This window comes from Sinohyriopsis cumingii, chromosome 10 (genome assembly GCF_028554795.1).
Source record: "Sinohyriopsis cumingii isolate HCF-2022 chromosome 10, ASM2855479v2, whole genome shotgun sequence".
NCBI classification, from domain to species: Eukaryota; Metazoa; Mollusca; class Bivalvia; order Unionida; family Unionidae; genus Sinohyriopsis; species Sinohyriopsis cumingii.
Window position 1 is genome coordinate 64,267,808 of NC_142970.1, and position 25,283 is coordinate 64,293,090.

At 35.0% G+C, this 25,283-nt stretch overlaps 1 protein-coding gene across 1 annotated transcript; it reads left to right on the top strand.

Annotated features, from left to right (window-relative positions):
• Positions 1-1,115: 1,115 nt before the first annotated feature.
• On the top strand, positions 1,116-20,379 carry LOC149790274 (peroxidasin homolog pxn-2-like). Its single transcript, XM_089973190.1, has 9 exons — positions 1,116-1,222; positions 2,205-2,303; positions 4,162-4,266; positions 5,673-5,982; positions 8,057-8,251; positions 11,000-11,218; positions 14,413-14,579; positions 14,955-15,063; positions 20,316-20,379. Exons 1-9 carry the CDS (start codon positions 1,171-1,173, stop codon positions 20,377-20,379), a joined length of 1,320 nt encoding a protein of 439 aa, XP_089829316.1. The 5' UTR covers positions 1,116-1,170.
• The last annotated feature ends 4,904 nt before the right edge of the window (positions 20,380-25,283 follow it).

The window sequence follows — 25,283 nt, forward strand, 5'->3', positions numbered from 1 at the left end:
GTAATTGTTTTCAGTTTTGCTTTAGCTGCTTCGTGCATGGAGTCACAGTGTGCTTTTTTTTAATCGAAGATTCTTTTCGATAAATTCTACCTTTTCCTTATTGACATGTTTGCACCCGACAAAGCCTACGAGATCTTCACTTTGTTGTATAATATCAGTTTGTTTATTTACAAACAGTAAATATATAATGTAGATTTTTTTCGTTTTGAACCGTTTTAAATATTTTGGTAAGTCGTTTAATGTAATGGTCATTGAAAGCAATGTTCAATCTGAATCTTCTCTTAAATATTTGGCAGACATGTTTTATTGCTTTCATTATTCCCCTGAATATCGTTCGTTGCCTAAATTAATATTTATTGTTTCTTCTTTCAATAATATTTATAAAAAATACGCACCATCTCGTTCTCGATATTTGTTTCATTTTGACTTCTCAAAAACCATTTCTGTTGCTTCTATTAAATTAACTGCAATGTATCTTTTTGCAATTATTGCAATTATTTTTTTATTTATTTGTTATTAAAAGGAAAGTATTATTCATTTTTAACTGTTTTGCTGTGGGGTTCGCCTTCAACGTCTGGCTACTCTTGTAACGTTGTAATTTGTGACGTAATGATATTGAATCAGACTGGTGTAGTAATCTCATGAGTTGCATCCATTCTGAATATTGTGTACTATATTAAAACTCTCTATGATCAGATCATATCTCTCTAACGGTGTTCATTATTGGACAATTTCAGCACCGAACGGTGGAACAATTCAATGCTGTAAACCGAGCAATCAATCCGTAAATACGTAAGTGCCTTTTAGAGATATACTCAATTTGCGTTTAGAATGCCACCAACATATACATATCTCATACTGTTGATCTCTGTCCCTCTCTCTCTCTCTCTCTCTCTCTCTTTCTAGCCTACCTAAATCGGTGCATATACACATTTAAGCATGCATACATATCTTATGATATATAATTTGAACAAAGTTTAGTGGTAAGATAGATATATAAAAGGGCCATTCAGTTTGATTTACTTTGGAAAAAAGTGAGACGATGTAGCTTTAGCAAAAGTCACCTTTCTCGAAAATTATTTACAAGTCTTTTCCATTTGAATTAACAGTAACAAGTGCATTCCAATTTACGTACCAAGCGGCGACGGTTTCTTTAAAAATGGCACCTGCATGAACGTGAAACGTTCCGCCCCAGCATTGAATGTGAACTGCAGTTCGCTGAGTAAGTATCAAATGAATATAAAATCAGAAAATCCTCGCGATAATAAAAGTATGTGGAAACAGTTTGCGAAATCAGAGGAGAAATGCTTTCTGAAAAATAAAACATAAAATACAGTGAATTTACAACTTTTCCTGGCATAATAATTTTCATCGATTTTATGGTCACATCAAATCATGCATTTCAGAAGCAACTTACGATTATTCGTCAATGGATTCACTCGTTACTTCTTCCGCAGCGAAACAAAATAACCAAGCAAAATGTACTTTTTTCTCTCAAAAGTATTAAAACTTATGTACCCCAAAATAAATGTCAGGACAGTAACAAGAAACCATATTATTAGTTTTGTAATTATTGGCTATTCTTCGATGGACTCGTAACCACTTACGCAGTCAATGAAACTAAAAAACCAAACAAATGTCTTTTTGTTCCCCCCAAATGTCTTTTAAGCTTATGTCCCAAACAATAAATGACAGTACAGTAACAAGACTATTATTAATTGTGCACTTATTGGCCATACGTTTGTGTCTAAAATTCCCTGAAATACCATCCTGAATTAAATTTCTATAGCACCTGTTGCACTTGTTTAAAAAGAACAAAAAGGTTTTGCATCCAAGAAAATCTTAGAACTGGAGATTATTCTCCTGGAGGTAAATTAGAGGCCGCTTCTTGCATCATGTAAATTTTGTTTGGGTGGGATGGGGTGAGGTGGAGACGGCTGCAACGGCTATTTTATGCAGATATATAGCTGTAAGTGTACATTACTACAATACCAACATTTACCAGCACATAATATATATATATATATATATATATATATATATATATATATATATATATATATATATATATATATATATATATATATATATATATATATATATATATATATATATATATATATATATATATATGTATATATATATATATATATATATATATATATATATATATATATATAAGTATATTTCTTTATTTTTTTCAGCTGGACCAAGACAGCAGGAGAACCAGATAACCTCCTACATTGATGCTTCAAATGTTTATGGTTCCTCAGCGGCTGAATTATATAAGCTACGAAACCCAAGTTCGTTCTCCTCTCACTCTCTCTATAACTATTCCTTCGTCATATATATATATATATATATATATATATATATATATATATATATATATATATATATATATATATATATATATATATATAATTTTAAGTGTTTATGGGCAAGGCGATTGGTGCCGTTTACCTACGGACCTGGGTTCGAATCTCCGAAGAGTCCGAATTAATTTTTTTGTAACCTGTATGATTATGTTATTTGTTTCGTATTAATAAACCTAATGTTAGTCATATCAAGCTTTCTTTTGTAGAATCGAGGGATAGCATTTTCTCGTCTCTTTGGATTATAGATGTAATTCACAATACTGATTTCAATATACCTCGATGTCTCTGTTAGGAATACAGTTTAACTGTGCAAAGATGACAATAAATTACTAGGCTAGGTGGATACGTGGGCGTGTCTGTTATGCATGGATGTCTATACCACCGAGACTGTGACATGGTTCATGATCGAGATAAATAAATAAATCGGTGCTTAAAGGCATTGAGATGGGCACAGATTCACCTGTGGATCCGGGTAGAGTACGATTAGAATTCTGTAACCTGTATCATAATGCTGTGTATGTATGCATGCATGCATGCATGTATGTATGTATGTATGTATGTATGTATGTATGTATGTATGTATGTATGTATGTATGTCTTTACTTTTCTGTGTAAGCTTCTGCTATGTAAAGCCTCTTATGTTTGAGACGGTGATCGAAGATAAGTACCGGAAGGCCAAACGTCGTGTATCACTGTTCTATGTATTGTCCACGGGGCCACAATAGTGTCAAATGTATTACTTATACTATGATGTTCGGTTGAATATCCGCTCATATGTGATTTGTATGATTTGGATTTGTAACATAGCTTTAACAATCTTTCAGTCATATTGATGTGATGTCTGCAGTGTGGCAGTTTGTAGTGATGTCTAGCACTGGGGCATCATGCCTCAGATATGTAGCATGATGTCCTCCCAGTCACATTATCCTGACACCAGGCCTACGAGTTATAGCACTAAACTCTTAATGCTGAGCTCCAAGCGAGGCAGCTGTTAGTCCCATTTTTAGAAGTCTTTCTTATAACTCGGTCCGGGATCAAACCCGCGACCTCCCGCATTAGAGACGGACGCTATAACCACTAGGCCACCGGAGCGTTTCAGATGTGATTTGAATAAAATGATATTGGGTTTTCTATGATTCGAGAACAATGATATCGGGTGACATATCCACATGTACATTGTTCAACTGCGATGACATGTGATGGAATACTAGTCAAATGCAGTTCGTAATGAAATAAAACACATATGATGGCAATATGTATTGCCTAAATAATGTCCGTATCAAATATTCCAGACAAATTAGCATCTATTAAAATTGTTAAGACTTTCTATAACGATATTCAATCCATAAGTCCTTATCAAAACCTGTTCGCTGATGTCCTAGCTTTTATATTTCCAACATGCCATGAGTCCAACGCGCCTAAATCTCAAAACATTTTTGAAAATACTCGCCAGAGGTAAAAAGTGAAAGGTATGCAAAACATAAAAAGCTAGATTCGTGTTTTGTTCCAACTCTGAGGAATGTACTCCTCGATTTGTACATTCAGCCTGATGACCTCGAAATACGTCTACGTCACATCAGACATAATGGTTTAGCCAACTGGCATCACAACAAACGTTGAAAATATTTCTTTTATCTGATCAACCCTAAACTAAGCAGCTCGTATTTGGGGTAACGAAAACTCATTCATACATTCTTTAAATATTACGTAATCCGTTGAAAGGTTGTATAATTGTTATTATGAAAGAAATTGTCCATTCAGTTTTGTTCAATTTTAACTTAAGATTCTCCGGAGTATATGGCTGTCTCTGTGGGAAACAACTTGCCAGCTAGTGATGACAATTCATCGTGCTCTTTGACGGTGACTGGGGAGAGTTGTTCCGTTGCTGGTAAGTTTAAGGCAAACAATACGACTAACTCTGTTGAACGTTAAAGACACGTGCGGCATTGCATGCCCTTTAAAGGTCCACCTATATATCTTTATCTAATACCTATAAGAAACGGTAAGTAGGATTCAGGCCATAAATATACTGATGCAGATTGTTCCGCTTTATGTATTCTTACTCATTCAGTTTTGGACAAGGTGTCAAGCATGTAATTGTACGTTTTCTTGCATGTACCGCTTTACCTGTGTAAAATATATATCTGTGGCACGCGTTTATAAAGATGATATGTAAAGTGGCTACTGAAACTGAAATCGAGTTGATTCGTAATAAGGTATGGTCGCCAACTACAGTAACAAATTTAAAATAACTGAGCTTTGATGATTCTTGAGAAAGTGACCATTTAAACTCTGTGTTATATTGGCCGAATATCATTCCTTGCAAAACGATATGACCGATCTATTGAATAGATGCAAGGTGAACGTGTTCAATGAAATCTGAGTGCCTTTTACCAACGTTTTGAAAATGTATTTGGCATCGTGTAAGTAAAAGTTACAGACATGTAGGTATGCAATTACACGCTGATGTATCATGTATGAAAAAATATCAATGATTAATGTCTTATGTACAGAATTCTACCCACTCTTGCTTGTTTTCCTTTTATCGGATATTTAATTTGAAGTTAGTAGAAAATTTAAAATATTTACATTTATAAACTTTTTCTTATCTAAAACACAACAAATTATTTCTGACAGTGAGACCAATTCCAAAATTATGACATGCATTCTGATATAGACTCGAACTATTAAGGAAATACACGTTCATTGCAAGCTACACTAATGGAAGAAAACGTCAAAAAAAACTAATTGGCAGCGTGTAATGAAAAATACATTAAAATGTATAAAATCGTCCTATATAAACGTTGTTTTGTCATAGGAAGATAAGTTATTGAATTTGCCTTAACGTGCACCTCAACTTGAATGGAATAGTTTTCAACTAGAAAATGCACTGTGATCACGTTTTAGGGACAGAAAATCAACATATTTGAGACCGAAATAGTCCCTATGCTATCTTAACCATTTGAGTAAAAGATGCATGCGACCTCATTTAGTGCATCATCGTACTGATATTTGCAATAAAAATGCAATTCTTTTAAACGCCACTTCAAGAGTATGCTCGTAGAGCAGGTATTTATATTTCGATTTCAAAATCAACATTTGATGAATTTCAGCCCATCCGAAAAAGAAATACCCGCATGGAATTTATATTATTCAATACGGTCATACATAATAGACACACACACACACACACACACACGAATGAGGATTATGTATTTGTCTTCCAATGTCGATTCCATTTTGTGAAAAGGCATACAACCCGAATAATTCAAACGACCGTACTCTCATTCGCAGGTGACGCCAGAGTGAATGTTGTACCCAGCCTCGGTTCTTACCACACACTGTTTGTACAGGAACACAACCGTATTGTAAACCTTCTCAAGGGAAAAGGATGGACAAACTCGGAGGAATTATTCCAGGAGGCCAGGAAAATAAACATCGCCCAGATTCAGCACATTACATACACTCAATTTCTTGCCTGGCTCCTATCAGGTGACGTCGCGGTAAAAAATTACCTCAGTGCGAGTGCTGCAGGCACGTTCTTTACAGGGTACAATTCTACAATAAATACTGACATTGCCAATGAGTTTGGAATAGCATTCCGGTAAATAGTTCTTGTACTATGTTTACTCCTTATATGAATGCAATTTTAATGTTTTTCTTTGGTTTAAACCGGTTTGAGATATGTTTCTGCACTTTCTTCTCAATTATATATATATATATATATATATATATATATATATATATATATATATATATATATATATATATATATATATATATATATATATATATATATATATATATATATTCATAAGCAGATCGATCAAGCTATGGAGAGGAATATCACATATTTGATGCAACCAAATAGTCTACTGCAGCACTAAGATAGCTGACAAGCCCAACTGCAAACACCCTAATGTCAAGGATTAAATACATACAATTTTCAACTACTTACTTTCCTGTCGACGTTATAGAGCCTCATTGACAAAGTTCAATCCATTGGACATAAGCTTGACAATACAATTTTAATTGACATATCGTCATGATCATACAGAAGGGATACAACATATACATAGCAATCTTTAATAGCACATGAACCTTTTGCTATGTATTTGTTACATACAACTGCGATGAAGAGCACTCCAAAATCAATTTAACTAAATTCGATTCTGACATCGCTGATACTTGAGTTCTTAGATTCAATATTGCAGACACTAACCGATATTAAAAACATTTCTCTATCATCCAGGAAATTTCCACAATCTCTGAAAAATGCTATTGCAAACCCTCTTCTTAAGGAAAATACACTTGATTCTGATCATTTAAAGAACTAGTTCTGAATATACCTTGTCGTTCATCTAAACAAACGTTGTCCTATCACAACTGATATCTCCAAATTCAGACTATATTCATGAATGTATAGGTCACATATAGCTCTCGGCATAATACTGAAACTAACCTTCTGAGAGTTTGAAACTATCTTCTCTCTGCTTCGGATCGTGAAAAGATTACAGTCCTCATCCTCTTGACTTGTCCGCTTCATTGAAACAATTGACCATGATATATAACTTATCCTTCTCCAACAGGAATTAGGTATTGATGATATAGTCTTAAGACGGTCCTACTCAATCAAGAGGACACAGATTGTGTCCGTAAATGGAAAACATTCCAGTCCAGTTGATCCCCGTTTTTTGTTCCACATGACTCTTTATTTCGGCCCAATTCTCTCCATTCTATGCGCTCATTCTCTTCACATTTTCATAGATCGTCATCCGGGGTCTCAACAACTGTACACTGATGTCACATAAATATACAAATCTAGCTGCTCAACTGAAGTTAAGAATAACAGCTATAGTTTAGAGAGGGGCATTTCCGATGTGAACTAATGATTGACAATTAAAACGCTAAGATGAATGATTATACAACTGAATCCATCTTGATCACCACGCAAAAGAATCATATTCACTTCCTTTACCTCATTTAATAAGTATCAGCAATAACAACAATAAATTCACGAAACCTATGTGCCACTCTTGACAGTACGGTAACATTACACGAAGTTGAATTGAACATATTCAAGACTGCATATATGGAGCTGAGACGCATGCGCTTCATCTGCAGTCTTCTCTTTGTTGATGCCACTAAAACGTATGTGCTCCATAGAACATTCAAAAGCACATATTGCAAGGCTGTGTACCTTTCACTAGTTATTTGGTCGATCTGGAACAGAGCACAAATTCTGCTCACTGTGGATAATGTTCTTTTGTGTATCGGGAACAAACTATATGGAATAAATTACCCATATATCTTAAAGACATGAACACTTTGATCTCACCAATTTGTGCTCTTAAAATAAATCTATCTCGACTACAGTAAGAGACTTAGAAAATTAATGTTTACTTCCATAAGTAGTGTCAGTATGGCTGTTTTGTTCTGTAATTTCATGTTGCATGTTTTGTAACATTGTCGTCGTTGTGATGTGTTTGTGTTATTAATTTTGTAAAGAACCTAGAGCTCCTGAAGCTTAGCTTACTAAGCCATTATTATTATTATTACTATTATTATTATTATTATTGTTGTTGTTGTTGTTGTTCGTGAGACGGATGGATAATTTGATGGAGAGATGAAAGTTTGGAAGAAAAGACATGTGTACATTTTCTGTTCATTTCGTTTAGAATCGGACATTCCTGGATATCGAATCTGATGAAGCTACAGACAGAGATTAATGAAATTTCAAATATCAATGACCCGGATGTGAAACCAATAGAGGACACATATCTAAATCCACATATGCTTTATATGAGAGGAAGAACAGGGGCAAATCGATTGCTGAAATGGATGACAGGAACAAAATGTCCTCGGACTGATAGGTATATCTATCTATCCATCTGTCTGTTTATATATCTATCTATCTTATATCTATATATCAATCTCTCTCTCTCTCTCTCTCTCTCTCTCTCTCTCTCTCTCTCTCTCTCTATATATATATATATATATATATATATATATATATATATATATATATATATATACCTTCATTCTTCATCGTGTTGTGGCTAGTATATGTTAACTGTTATAGTAAAATTGAAGATCTTTCCATCTGAATATCTTCCTATCTATCTTTCTATCTATCTATCTATCTATCTATCTATCTATCTCTATCTATCTATCTATCTATCTATACTCATTGTCTTTTATACCGCTCCTGTGGCCTAGTTATTAAAGCATTCGCCTCCGACACGGGAGGTCGTGGGTTCGATTCCCGGCCTAGTCGTACCAAGGACTTACAAAAATTGTACTAATAGCTGCCTCGATGACTGGGTGGGACAACACACTACATGTCTGTGGCATGATGCCCGAGTGCTAGACATCACTATTAACTGCGACATTGCAGACATCGTAGCGATACGACTGAAAAATTGTTAAAGCTACGTTACAAATCCAAATCACATCACAACACATCATTTTGTTTTCCGTTGACTTTATATTGTGTAAAGGGTTCAGTATTTTACGATACTGAACTCGCTCGCACTACATATTGTACTCATAAACGAACTACGTTCTATTGTAAACAAACAATGGACGCAGACGCCAAGCCAGCACTTTTGACTTGTAAATGAATCATGTACACTTACGTAGTAGGCGCTTTACGTTTCGGTTGGTTAAATTTGTTTCTTTATGAACTAAAATAGATGTTTCGTGGTTTACCAGCTGCTTTGATGTATTCCACGTTAACTGTTTTGATACAATAGTTTGGATTAAGGCAGGGAATAGACGCCAAATTTTATAAATTGCTGGGTACCTACAAATAACGAGCTAGTGACAATGCATACACTGTCTTCATTAGCTGGTAATACGAATGGCAAAATATACGTACAATTTTTCCTCAAAATGTACCTTCTTAGTTCTGCAAATCCAGATTAGATCAGCCATGTCATGGGTTCTCAGGCTTGATTACACATCTCAAAATTGTACAGTAATTTTTACTCTTTTAAGTGCAATTACAGCCTCCTTACTTTACTCAAATTAAAATGAATATTATATTCCATAGCGTTTCTTCGATAGCTGCAATTGAAAGACAAAAATATATATCCCAAATAATAATTTCAAACATTCATTGACATATAAAAAACACACTTGCAGATATCAACACGCTTCTCCCTCGCTGCTTCAATCCGATGTATTTCATGTAGAATTGGCACAGATAAATCCATTCCATAATCACGAAATTTCGTAGAATCCACAAAAATACCAACATCTATTCATTCCAAATCAGATGGAAAAGTTGTTGCAATTTAGGATTCATTCACAATATGACTCTGAATTTCAATTTTAAGAAGACCAGAACGCCATTTTCTTTCGAAAGCTTTGTCTAGAGCGCTACTAAGTTATTAATTTTCTGGGCTGAGGTTTTTGCGCATTAATAATGTTGTGTAGTGATGAATCTGCGGTTGTGTATTTAGTTTGGAATACAGCATTCATTAAGTTACTTCGTTTCTTGTTGTGTATTTGTGTTTATATAATTATGCCTTAGGTAGAGTAAGAAAATGAGCATATAATAAAAACGTTACTGCATTTGTTTGGGACAATATGGACTTGTGTTGTTGGATGGATATACTGCACTCTCAAAGTCGTGCAGTGTTTCCATTCGGGAAACTCGTTCATATTTTCCCATACAAATGCAGTAACATATATATATATATATATATATATATATATATATATATATATATACAGAAAGACTGGGTATTTATAAGCAATGCATATTGAACTGAAATATAATCTTTCCTTTCGTAAAAACCTTGAGCTTCATTTTAGAAATTAAAAAATAACGTTTAAAAGAGCTGTTTCATTTTTTTCTTTCTCTAAAGAAGCAAATAAACAGAATACTTCAGATTTTTATTCTCAACGTTTTTACCTACTGCCGTGTAATTGTCCACATTCTGCGTTATACATTGCTAATGTACGAAGCTAATTTAGTTTGGGATTGGATAATGTTGTGAGAGTTATAGCCAATAAACGATTAAACTTTATTTGAAATCGCTAATGTCTCCGTGTTAGCACACCTCGGTGTATTTTAATGAATGTAGTTTATTTCGTTATATATACAGACGTATAACTTTTTAATAATATCATGTCAGATTCCTAAAAATAATTGACTGTTGCATTAGGCTGTGGCTATTGGTTGGTACTGTCAGACGGAAGGGCTGAATGTTTAAAGATGAAAACAAAAAATCGAGAAGAATACGGAATTCACTTACAAAAAACTCATAGAGAACGCTTATATATTAATTATATCATTGATTGCCTATTTCAGCATTTTTGCTGATACGCAAACCGTCCCCAACAGATAACTGTCCTACACACCGCATATTACACTTGTATCATTAAGCGATATAAATAATTGAAGAATGAGTCCCAGTCAGCTTGAAAGACACATTTAGACAGCATAGAATTTCACCAAATGGTTTCTTTCCTTGTTGTGTCTGGTTTTGATTTTCCCTATAAGGTTATATCTTCCAATCATAACATACTGATTAGCTCACACTATATTGTCTCTTCTTCACTAACACATTCTGGAATAAAATATGACCATGAAAACTTCATAACTTTTAAAGATTCGTTGAAGATGGAGCGAGGAACAAGCTGTTCCTCCGGAACGGTATAAGTTTCGACCTGGCGGCTTTGAACATAAACAGGGGAAGAGATCACGGAATTCCTCCCTACTGGAGATACCGGACAGAATATTGTGGGGAATCTCTGGCCGATCCAAGCTCTTGGACATCCTTAACACGGCACGACAACATCACCATAGCACTGCTGAGGAGTGTCTATGAGTAAGATGAATGTTCTTTCCTATTGTCAATTACACACACTCATAAAGACAAACACACTTTTAAGCACTGTTCTCATTAAAGTCATCATTTTGTGTGCAGAACTATGCTTATCTGTATCACTATATAGACTAAAGTAGCTCGTGTTTTGTTAAAAATATGTAATTGACACGTATACATCATTATTTTCGTAAGAATTGAAATAATGTTTGCAAAGAGAAGAACGATCCTTTTCTTTGCATGCTGACATTATAAATGGTACAGCAAAATACATAAGATCAACATGAATGAATCAGTTCATCTTAATATTTGTTTTTAAAAGCATTATCAGATATGAGTCGACTGTATATAATGGAACCATGACAAAACACAAAACAGAAATAAAACTGAACTTAACAAGAAGCATAATGACCCCCTTTAAAAACAGACAATATAACAAAAAAATGGAAGCGATTAATTTGATCTATTAATTTTAAGACATACTGAAACCAAACTGAAACCATTAATTATATGCTTGTTTGTTCATTTTTTATGATGGGTGACCGAGTAATAGTCTTCTAAATGAGTTTTGGGCCGATCTGTAAATGGGCTAGTAATTATTCAGCCAGTGTCTAGGCAGAATATAGTTGTTAGAGTCAAAGAAATTTGCTAAGACCCTTGAATCCAGTGACGATAATATAAAACTACGGATCCTATAACATTTAATGACAGAAATGCATTTCCGGAATTGGCTGGAGAAGCATGGAGGGTCTAAACAATTAGTAGCGGTCAATTACTTGTTGCGAGCATCTGTAAAACTCCCTCTAATAATCTGCGTCTCTCAAAACGATTCATGGTGTCAAACGTTGATTATTTACTCTAAACGCATCTAAACGTATCGTGCAATCAAGAGATTTGGACGTCTGAAACTGGACAGAAATGTTTCAAAATCTCAGAGTTCGTTACGCACACCACGCGAAACAAATAAGAATTCTCCGTAACATCAAGTTGATTTTCTTTGAAACACTTAATTGAGACGTTCAACTGCGACGCTTTTATCTACCATTTGTCAACAAAATTGACCTGCAAAAAATCGACGTCAAGAAGATACCTATTTGCCGTATACATGTTCAGGACGGTCAAGGAGGGGAGTTTTGCAGTGAGATAATCTCCCAACAGCGCGACCACTTACCTTACTCCTGAGACTGCCCCAAGCAGACGTTATTGTAGGAAATACACTTGTAAAGAATGGATAAAGGTTTGAGCATCTGGAATGAAAACTCCATCATCTCTGCAAACAGAATGGAGAAAACACTTCCTAATTTTCGTTCTGTGAATGGATAAAAAGTGAAGCCATGTTCATAGTCTGGTTCACAAAATAATTCTGTTTCATATTATCATTGTAACATTGTGTCGTATACGATACTAATCTACTAGTTCATAACTGGCGATATCATGCCCGCAATAGAACAACAACCCTATCGCTCGAATTGTACTTTTGCATATGCTACTTTCTTTAAACACAAATGACTAACATTATGCACTCTGAAAACAAATTTAATTTAATTTTTCCGCGAATCATTTCGTCTTCATATGGAAGGAACTCAAATAGTTTACCAAACTGTTAAGTTCTAAATTCCCGATTCACTTGGTTATCAGCTAAGATTGACCATATGCAATTCAAACAGTCCATAATCAATTTTCTTTTCCAGAGTAAATTCAGTGAAATAACAGCGGTCTATATTGGTCTTTTGTCCATGTGTACAGACGGTTTCAGCATCACTTGGCAGCCTGTCGTGCCGGCAAGCGGAAAAAGTTTTCATTTGTGCATCAGAAAATCCATTCTCACTAGAAATCGTTTGAACTACAATGGATCCCAATAATCACAAATTTCAGGAACTTTTCAGACTCAGTTTCTACACTGAAATTCGCGCAAAACCGGAAATTGGACATTCTATTCATATCCGATATCGTTGACGAACCTAATTTGCTTTCATAATCGGTAAATATTTATTAAGGATAAATAAAGGGTAGATAAAGCAGTAAGAGGAGTTATGCAGTAACAAGGGTATGCACTAAACTAACTTCTAAAATTGTTCGGGTCGGCAAGATGTCCTGCCATGTTAGCTGAAAATAGAACACAGTGTTGTCGTGGATCAATTTACATCATTTAAGACACTCAATACTTGATTTAAATTATATTACGGGACTTAATGTTTATGTACCGCAAGATACCATCTTAGTCGTTTCGAAGTAATGCGGTTTACATAACAAATTCGGCAAATAATTGAAAGTTGCTTTATCCGTTATCATTTATTTTGAGATTTTTTTAATTATTTTAAGATCTTTACCGCCTAATTCTATCTATCAGTACTATATCTTGTGATCATTTGGAAAGCTTTATCTTCTTAAATTTTAAACTTTGTTGCAATACCTTATCGTTACATTTTTACAACCTGCTGAAGTGCATTTTGCCCGTATATATACGGATTGGTCAGGTGTTCTTGTTTTTAATAGGCTATACATGGCGACTATTGCATATCATGTTGGAAGCCCCGGGTAGAGCCAACGACCATCTGATAGTTAATGGCACGCTTTCGCACATGCCATCCTTGGCTGACACGAGACTCAAACCCATACGGACAGATATGACATATGAGTGATCTGTAAAGTTGAGCATCATAGACCACTCAGCCATCCCCAACACCATACCTAAACATTTAATAATAATATATGTTTCTGCATAAAAAATTGGGATTAGGGAAAAGGAAGGATGCAGTACATTCTTTCCTCAAACAGTCAGTTTTAGCGTTAAGTTCCTTTCAAATCCGACCTATCCATTTCACCTACCCTCTACACACCCAACCTTTCTCCACATCAAACCAGGAGAGCGTATTAAATGAAATGGCTCAAACGTTATCCACAAAAGCTAGGCAGTAAATCATTTTGAAATATTTTGTTCTGTATTTGAGAAAACGTATATGGCGTGCACATATCCATTTAAATCGGTGCACTTACATTAAGATGAAAGAGAGAAAATACCGGGTCGCATTTTATATTAAACATGTTGTAGACGACGGCAGGCACCCATAAAATGCCAGTGAATCTCATCATTTGAAACAGTTCTGCTTGGAAAATAGATAGTCCGTGAGAGAGCATTATCATTTCTTGATTTGTTAAATTCATGAACTGATCAATTTACGTCTTAAATCATACAGATCACCGAAGGACATAGACCTTTGGACTGGTCTTGTCAGCGAGGAGATACCCTCCCAATTTAACGTCGGTCCAACACTAAATTGCATCCTTGCAAAGCAGTTTAGAGCCCTCAAATATGGAGACAGGTATTGGTATGAGAGGCCTGAGCCGGAAGGATTTTCTATCGGTGAGTCGTGAAAGCATGACATATATTGACTATCCGGTTAATTCAAAATATATCCTGAATGTTAAGGACGGGGTAATACACAATCCGCAACAATATAACATCCTTTTATCGGATTACTCGCCCTTTATGCTTTCTTACAGAAAAATTAAACTGGTTATTACTATAAAAGATTGTTAAAATATTAATCTTTAAAAAATAGATTATCACTCCTTCGTTATTTTATTGAAATACATGTGAGATACCGTTTTAGTGTCACAGTTTCCGGTCTTAGTTTCAGACATATCCATGATGTTTTCATTAATAAACGTTTTAAAAGGATTTCATAGGCAATTCATCTTTAAAGTATACAGGTCTGTTTTAATAATTATCTTTCAGGCAAGTTAACCGCCATTAGAGCAGTGACCCTATCATCTGTACTGTGTGCTAATGTGTATAATAGCACCTTCGTTATTACGCAAGATGTGTTCCTCTCGGCGTCTGACAGGTACGATGACGGTATATTGGTATCTTTGGGATGGTTTTTCACTATGTTAGTACCGGTTAATTACAATTTGTAGAGATTCATCAAATATTAAGTTTAACAGGCATCTATCTTTACGCACTTCGTTTGGATTTGTGATAAATTTTGGACGACAAAAGGCAAAAAATGTCTAGGACGTTGACGAAAGAAACTGAATAAAAATGAGGAAAATATGTTTTCAAAGTAGAAGTGCAGTTTATCAGAAAGGAGAACAAAAGAGAAGAACAAAAAAGATGAGTAGTGACTCCTTAACTGAAACAAATATGTAGTATCGAATCCAAGTGCGCGCGCACCGGACCAGACCATTTCCCCTCAAAGACACACACACACACACACACACACACACACACACACACACACACACACACACACATATATGATAATAATAATAATAATAATAATAATAATAATTATATGCGTATAAATTTTCAGGAATTTGGCCCTTACATGCTTACATATACCAAAACTGGATCTCAGCCTTTGGAGTCCAACAACCAATCAGGGTTAAAACACAACTTAAACTCCAGAACACAGTGGTGCACCTATTCATAATCATTTGTATAGAGGGAATCTGTGACGATGACGAGGAGTTAAAAGATTTATCACATTTTTATAATGTTTAATATAGCTTTATGCAGATATTTATACATGATTCCTTTTATAACTACTTTTGGACTGAGAATAAAAAGGAATTAAATATATTTCTGAGTACTAATGTGTAATGCTATAGTTTTCATTTATCCTATGTCTGTGTACCGGTCCTTCATTTGTCTGTGAGCGTGTTTTTCTTGCTGAGATGCATTGACATATATAATATAAATGCATTATCCTTTAGATCAAATAAAGGACAATTGTAGCTTTACATACCGTATAACTAGTATTGGTCGTTATATCTATGTTTTAGGATGCCTTTAGTCTCTTTTTCTTCTGCTATTTCTTAGTGTATATTCGGATTTTATTTAAAATAATATAAATGTGTATTGATATATGATGGAACAATATAAACTGTAATGAAATGTGACTGAACATAAGAACTGCATTTTTCATCCATGTACCTCAGTAACAAAATCTTCTATTTTGAATAAAATGAATTACTTTACTTAAGTGTTATTTCGATTCATATCAACAACCATCGAACGCACATCAAACCTACATTGAAACCTACTTATCTGAATGTGCCACACCTTTCGCAAAGAGTCGTTTCATCGAAGTAAAGGACATGAATAGTAAGCACATAACAAAGGAGCAGGAATTGATATCCATGACCTATGTTGACATAAGGTATAGTAATATTTCGACACGTTTCATTAGCCGCACATTTGTGAAGCCAGTAATGCTCTTTCCTTAGACATAGCCCAGCCCCCGTCCTCCTCTATGTAAAATTAATAAAGGCCTTTCCTTCATTGTGTAGTGTATGATATTAGGACAATAATACGGATTTGGGGTAAATTTGTGTAGAATACAAAGCACACAATGCTAATGATAACGAGCAGGTATAGCTAGTACAAGCGAGTTAGAATCAAGACGAAAGTCTGTTTCCTAGATGGGCATTTAGTGTATAGTAAAGGCATCATAACATAAGAACAAAAACAGGCAAATTAAGATGAGAAAACTTGGTCGCCTTATTTTTGGCAAATACATAGGCGCAGACCTTCATCTGTTAGTGAACAATTTGCAGGTAACGGTATCACTACATCTAGAAGCAACATAACATTAAGTTGAGAAGTATAGAAGTGTATAATGTGCAATGTGTTTCTCAGATCTGTTTCTGACTCTCTCTCTTTCTGTCTATATATATATATATATATATATATATATATATATATATATATATATATATACAGACAGATACTTTGGTTTTAATTTAATTAAATAAAAATAGCTACCAACAACAAATAATTTTCAAATTCAACAAATAACTTATTTCCCGAAAATACAAAGTGATAATTTGAAATGAACTTAGATTATTCTGAATTAAATCCACGTAGTCCGAAGCACTCTACCACAAGTTTAAATGTGTATAATTCTAATTAAATTCAAGTGGCTATGGTGATGTGATAACAGTTTTTGACACTACTGTTATCCAAAATATTCTTGACTGAATTCACTACAATTCCAATTGCTTGGTCCAATGCAAGAGTATTACCCAAATTAAAATCTGATCAGTCAATAAGAATGATTCATGTTCGGATGTTAAAGTAAGAGGTAATACTTGTTCAAGGAAGTAACATTAATATGAAAAGCAAGATACAATAATAAAACCAGGATGTAGGTCAGTCGTCACTCTAAAACATTCAAGATTGTGTTCGGTAAAGGCTATAGCTTCAGCCAGATTGAGATTTGAAGTGCTTGTGTGAGACAGAGATATTTATTTTTAATTTTGTTTCTTAAAACAATTATTTATTAATTTTTTAATATTTATTTTTGTTAAAACGCAAGCAGAGAGTAATTCATATTGACAAATGAAAGTGTGCGATTCAAAGTATAATTTTCAGCTGTACATAATTGTCCTAGATTTCGAGCTTTTTTTATCATGGTAGGTCTAACTGTCACTACAAACGCAACTGTTTTTAAACTCTTCCACTAATATGGGTTGTCTGAAGTTATCTTAGCCTTGAATAACGTTTCTTGCATAGCACCACACCTCAAATAATTGTTCCTTTTTTCTTGCCAATTTGACTTTGATATGTCCAGTTGTTTTTGTTTTTGTTTTTTTACAATTCCTAAAACTTTGACGTTTTGCATCAGATAGCAACGCATTACCTTTCAAGAGAGATTCCATAGCCACATCATTAGAAGCGTTTTGTTGTACTGACAGTGAAGTATAGGCTTCATGGGATCTACCAATATGTACACGTTTAAAAATAGAATCCAATGCTCTCTTGGTCATTTCAAATTGTCAGCAACATTTTGAAAATGAATATATTTATCTAAATTATTTCTCTTTGACGGAGTACTGACTGAATGTTTCTGGTAACATCAATACTTTCTTTAGTTCTAGATTATGTTCCACTTGTCACGTGTTTGTGATGGATCACTCAAATTGTTATCTATTCGAGATTTTGAATTACTACTTTATAGATATTTATTGCAATATTATTTCGTGAAATTATCAATTTCTACTAACTAGATATCAATGTTGTAAACAATGCCCGGGTGTGTGAGTGGCATTGACAGATATTGATGGTTTTCTAATGCCACATAAGTGGACGTTAGATGTGTTTCCAATGACACACCATGACAGTCCTCCTCCCCGGAGCTATGGTTAATGAAAGTATCACGCAGGAGACAGGTGGATTACAATTCAGACACTGTACCAATTAAGCAACCGCGTCTCTCCAGCGAAATAAATGAAATTGTGGGTTCCTTAGTAATAAAGGGTTAGCATGTTTATCAAGTAAATTGGATCTAAAGAGATTAGTATTGATATATTTCAAAACGTCTCCATGCATCTGCAAACATATATGACTGTACACCCCTTAATCGGCAAGGGCAAGTGTCGCTTGTGGCTTGTGTGCATCGATGTTATATCAGAATGGTGTAGCTGTATGAAGGGAATGTGTCTCTCTCTATAAACCATCTGCCTAAATGTGATTCGGGATATCATGCACATATATACTTCCATCTATATTTGATTAAGAGTTTCCTTGACGAGAGAGAGAGAGAGAGAGAGAGAGAGAGAGAGAGAGAGAGAGAGAGATGTTATGTGAACGTAGACAAATTTGTTGACTACGGTCCATTTGGAGCATGTCTTTATCAATCTTAATGGTTTAGTTGCAACCTATTACAAGTTGATTTGTACATGTGTGTTGCATATATACAAGTGCGTGTGTAAGCACACACAAACGGAAATCTCATAAGTACCGGGCAGCACTGTCAACCATAGTTTCTGCGTTATTTCAGATTACAATGATACGTTATTAGACAGTTTTCTTTCTAAAATCAGGTATAAAATTTAGTATCCATAATTATGCTGTTTCTAAATAAAACAACACATGCCCATCATGTCGTGTTTGACTTCTAAGGCAATATGAACAATAATTAAAAAAAGAGAGGCAAAATAAACCCATATCCCCGAACATACCAGGATAAATCACATAATCCAATAATTGTAACTGATAACTAGCACCAACAAAAAAAAACAACAATAGGCATAGTGTTTATACCAGGGGTTAGTATCCTCCCACGACCGCCAAAGCTAACCCTAATTGGAGTAATTGTAAAGTTTCAAAATCAAGCAATATTCTTAGGCGCACTTGGGCAACCTATCAAAGAACTCGTCAAACGGTACAATCGAGACATCAATTTGCCCCGCAGCTTCAGAGATGCAGACTGGGGAGCAGACCAAACAACGTTCTTGGACCTCTACGTGGCGCTCATATGAGTCAATCATGTCTATGGCTCTCTATGGCTGTCAAGTATATGGATCAGCGATCGACTCACATTTCCGTAAATTGGATATAGTCTAATCAAATGCGATACATGCGCGCACCGGAGTATTAAGCAACAACAACAACAAAAAAAAAAAAAAAAAAGATTCAAAAGACCAATATCGAAAGGAGATCCTAGCCTTGAGCTAAGGATTAAACAAATCATGCTCTCTCGAGTATCAGTACACGACCCTAATCATATCACAACCAAAGCCCTCGCAACGTACCATAATCCATTCTGCAAAAGAACGAACAGTAATATACCGCGTGGTAAAATAATTTAAGACCTAAAGAAAGACTTACATATCACATAAATAAATCCGGAAATTAAACGGTTCAACCAAGACGCCTGTGCGCGTGATCTATGACTATGTCAATAACTGACTTCAGATTCCGAGAATTAGGTAACAATCAGGACGATCCAGTAGACCTAAAGTGAACAATACTAAACTACCTCTAGAACAAATACTACAACCAGATTCACACAGATTTACACATGATAAAATAGTAACAGGAACAGTCATCCCGAAATAGGTATCTCATTTGGTCTAAGATTACGGGACGGGTGTGTCATATTCACTTTATAATTGATGGCTATAATATCACTAAATTTCCGCACAGCCAAGCCAAAAACGGAAACAGTAATACAAGTGACTCACAGAGCATCATCCAATCCTTAACTTCCGACCACTCAAAGAGTAGACCAAATAAGATGAATAAAAAAGTGTACAATAACCAATAATCAATAAATCAATAACCATAGTGTAATATTCCCAATTTTTGCAGCAATACCGCACTGCTTGCCGCTGAAAAGGCTGCCGCTATTATAGCTACACACTTGGGGCTGTAGGATATGCCGGCACTAAAACAGCACATAGCAACGGAAATAAGTGAACTGGTTCGGGGCAAAAGAAGGAGTCCGGGGTCTAATATTATGGTTAGGTAAAGGGTTACGACTGCCCAGATAGCGCAGTTATCAATTTTTGATTTACTTGAAATGGCACCGATGACACAAATTAAGATGGGGAGATGTCTTAAGCGCGACAATTTAACGTATGTACAACGGACCCATGACACGGGAATAATTAACCTAGATTCGCATAAATGTTTGGAATAAGCTTTTTCGCTTATTACATAAATCCACGCAACGACATATATTTTAATTCTTATAGTCTGCCTCAATTAAAAAATGTCAGAATCAACGCTGCCAATAAAAACTGCGATAGATCATCCTATATTTTGGGTAGAAGTTATAGCGGCAATTATTGCAGTAAGAAACGTGACCCATCCATTGACGTCGTTCCACAAATGTACGACACATCTACGTGTATAACGTTGCGACTGTCCAGGTAATTAATAGTTGCCGTAATTGAAATAACACTATGACCACCGACAGTTTTGAACCATCAAACGCGTGGAGAGCCTTTAAAACAAACTGCATTCGTAGATGCAACAAACGTTGCCACGAAATACAATTTAACCGCGTTTGTGGACTACAACAGGCTAGAGATGGACGCATTTGTCGCGTTTCAAAATCATTTGGCCCGATAAAATCTAGCAACGTTAAAGTGATTGATATTATTACTTTAAATAGAAGGGCGGTCTTTCTCTCGCGGAGATAAAACGAGGGGATGACTAAACATGAACGACAAGTAGTGTCGCCTTGCCCAAACAGGAATTAAACCAGGACGTGGCGACAAGAAAATACGTGGACGTCCAAACTGCTGTAAATAAATATAAACGCGGTGAACCTGTAAAGGCATTTAACCCTTTACGAAACGATGTCCAGTAGGAATCTAAATCCACCAATGAAATGTTTTGGAAAGACCAATGTTGTTACAACAAAATTTGCTTATATTGACATGAAATTAAGCGCGCTGGAAACAACAAGGGGTAACGTTAAACGTTCGAATCTGAAGTAGAAATTGCCAAGATCGGCACCAACACATTCATAGCTAAGCTGTTTTTCATCGATAGTTCATTCAACGAATTGCTGGAAACCCCATTAAATTCCATGGAAACTTGTTGATATTGCCACGAAGCTGATACCTCTGGAAACAATGGAACAAACATAAAGTGAAATTAGATCGTTAAAAACTGATCTTGATCTAACTAAGTATGAAATCAGAGAAGTTTGTGGTGAAGTTGGTGAACTCTGCCATCATGATTTTAGAAAGGAAGATTTCGATAAGCAGATGGAGAACTCAGACACCCCACATGATGGTGTACATGTAAGCCTAAATGGTTATAATGTTTATAAATCAGTAATCAGGTTAGTCGCAACCCAATGACGTATAAAATAATAGAGTTGGAGACATGGCTTGATTCGGACATAATCACGATGAACAATAAAGCGGCGGAATACACCAGGCTTTTGGTTTAATTAATAATCCAAGAACAGACTTACATCAGCGACTTCCACACCTAGTCGCATCTGGAGCCGGAACTTGAAGGGAAATAGGACGAGACGAGTAATTTCACTTTTTACTTGAACTACACAATGGTTTTTATCGACTTACAATATACTGCGAGACAAAATGCACTGCTAACGTCCAGCGCACCGCACTCCCGTCAGCGGAAGGATAACAAAATTGGAAAAGACCTATGGATATGATCGTTGCAGTAAAATAACTTCGTAAAATGCTGTTTTAAATGTAATCCCGATGACCCAATTCTACCTCAAGCAGACTATGTTATTGAATTGAACTTTTATACACAATTGCTTGATTGCATTGTCTGTTTGATTACATCAATGACAAGCATGTCAGGGTAGGAATATAACGGACTCTCAGCAGAATCAATGTAAAAATATAAACGACGCAGAAAATCAATTTTGCACAGAAATCGACAAACCCCAACGAATACTACAGCGGAATGATTGACGTCGCATATGGTATATAAACCTGCCGCCACTGTAAGGCTTGATGTGACTGGAAATGATCCACACATTCACGGTCGGGGTTTTGCTGTCGGACTAGTTGTTAGTCCGGTATCTATTATCGCTGGAGCAGTTGGTGCTGGTGGCAAAATATTATCAGCGAGACCTCTAAGAAAATTGAGTTGTCATCCTGCGATCATGACAGAGACGTGTAATAGTTTATGTAGGATTACAAAATTGTATTCGAAATCCACTGACTATTACATGCTGACTGCAAATCAATGTGCCGCTATGTTGGCTGAGTTGGACAGCTTCAACTCACAAAACATATAATAAGTACGTCAAAGGAAAATAAATAAAAACATTGTTGCAATCTAGCAATAATAATAATAATAATGCTGGTGATAATAATAATAATAATAATAATAATAATAATAATAATTTTTATTATCAAATAAGTTATTTGTTGTATAAAGGGTAAACCAAAGTCCACATTTTCACTCATTCACAACATTATTAAACAATTTAAGCTGTCGTCCATTTATAACTTGTTTATCATATTGTTGTTTCACTTTAGCTTGAATTTCTTCAACGATACCATCAATTATATTTCTTCAACAATACAAGCAAGTATAACTAATGATGTTAGTCTCAGACATGATTCAATTCTTTGATATGTTCATGTTCACGGAGTATTGCACACTAACCGATGGTCTTTAGCCGCTTCAGTTTATCATACGGTTCTTCTGTGTAATGCGCAGTTAGATTAGGATGAAGAATGGTGTACTTTACATCGAATTTTACGATCTCATCGAGCATCAAATATCGCAACATTCATGTTTGTATGAAATGTATTTTCTAAAAATTGATTTAACACAGCGAGATAATCATGCACAAACTCTAAATAATGATACATCTTGATATTACAGACACAGATGTCATAATAATGTGTTGCATATATTGGTTTATAACAACCGACATCGTAGTGATCAATGTTAATTATGATGAGTGAATGTGAATCCGAACTAAATCATTGAAGTGCCAAACGACATCCTAGGTGGCGCAGAAGATGCTTCAAACATCATTACTTCCCAAAGAAAATATTTGTCTAGTTGTGTAATTACATCAATATATATATATATACATACACGTACACATATTATAATTTAGCCCATATTGAGATAGGTTCTGATGTTTGTTACGACTCTATGATCAACAACAACTAATAAAATAGTGTGAGAAGAAGAAACAAGTTTATATACAATTCATCAAATAATATATTTTCCTATAACACAAAGTGAAAATGTAAAACGAAACTAACGTTATTGCGAATTTAAATTACAAACAATCTTTATAATTAAGGACACATTTCTTATATATATATATATAGTTTATTAATGCAATTGAAGCTGAAAATACACACACACACACACACACACACACACACACATATATATATATATATATATATATATATATATATATATATATATATATATATATATATATATATATATATATATATATATATATATATATATATATATATATGTCAAGTTGACTTTAGTTTATATCAAGTGCTGGGAACAATGAAGCTCCGACAGCACATTCAAAGGAAGTGAGTAAACCAATCAAAAAAACACCCTGAAAGGCTAACAAAGAATGTTTGCGGAAACCAAAAAGTTAAGCTGGAAACTTGAGCATTCGTATAAGACTTCATTCAATTTGGCAGAGAATTTGACACGAAACGTATCATGCACCGTGTTCAAAGCTCAATGAACCGAAATGGGCGGAAGTGGATTGAAAGGGAAAAATCAAATCCGAGTATAAGAACTTGGAATTTGAGAGCTTCGACAGGTAACATGATATCCTGGACGAATTGCATATTTAAATGAATGTAGTAGAATATGTTGCATTCAGATATCTGTTATTATCTTTTTCACTGAGTTTTAAAATTCTATTGCATTTCGTAGAGTGTAATAAGCATGGATGTATAGCCGTACGAGCATAGCCTCCGATTGAGGTAGGTATGTCTTCATTAATTCTTATGACTCAAGCTGTATGAATACATAATTATGTCGTAGATTACTGTAAAGAAATTGTCAATATTTAAATGGTGGTGTTACCATTTTGATAGAAATACCGTTTTTATTACGTAGTACTGTAAAAATGCTAAGTTATCTAACGACATTTGTGTTTGAACACACGACCTTGTAAGGTTGGTCGCCCATTTATCTGACTTAAAATCTGTAAGAGAATTAGTTCGCGTGTCTGAATGTATAGCAAGGGCTGTAGCCGGTTGTGTCCCTTGTCTCATCCATACAGGAAGCCGTGCCAGCACAAAATAAGACGGATGTAGAAGTGCAAAAAAAAAAAGTGGCAGAAAGGAATCAGAAATGTGACGAAAGAAATAGAAGTGGGAAGAAAGAAAGAAGCCGATTCCTACTAGAACGGCTCAAAAAACTTTCACTCGCACAAATAGTTCGCGGACTGTCATATAATGAGCTAATACCTTAAATGGGAGTTGGACCAGTTATGGTAAATAACATCTATAATTCTACTGAGCGGAGATCGAGGACTTGTGCTGAATATATTTACACTTGTTTTATAAAATATTTGCATCCATCTAGGTCTTGAGTTATTAATTGTGTTTGGAATGTTGGCTTAAGCTAAAAGGGGGGCACGAAATTCCTTGAAACGAAACCAACTTTTATCTTGTTATCAAATATTTATAATGATAGCTATTGAGCATATGCTAATTGTGAAGGTGGTCAATCACCTAAGATGACCGAGCTCCTAAACTCCTTAGATGACTGACCACGAAACCTTAGGAGGTCAGTAGTCCTGGATGGTCAGATGTCTGGTATTCATCCCAA

Excerpts from the sequence above, each read along its gene's own strand:
- LOC149790274 (XM_089973190.1), top strand. The coding sequence starts at position 1,171 with ATGAACGTGAAACGTTCCGCCCCAGCATTGAATGTGAACTGCAGTTCG. Across the intron at positions 1,223-2,204 it reads TGTGAACTGCAGTTCGCTGA|CTGGACCAAGACAGCAGGAG; the intron begins GTAAGTATCAAA and ends TATTTTTTTCAG. Across the intron at positions 15,064-20,315 it reads TTCCTCTCGGCGTCTGACAG|CAATACCGCACTGCTTGCCG; the intron begins GTACGATGACGG and ends CAATTTTTGCAG.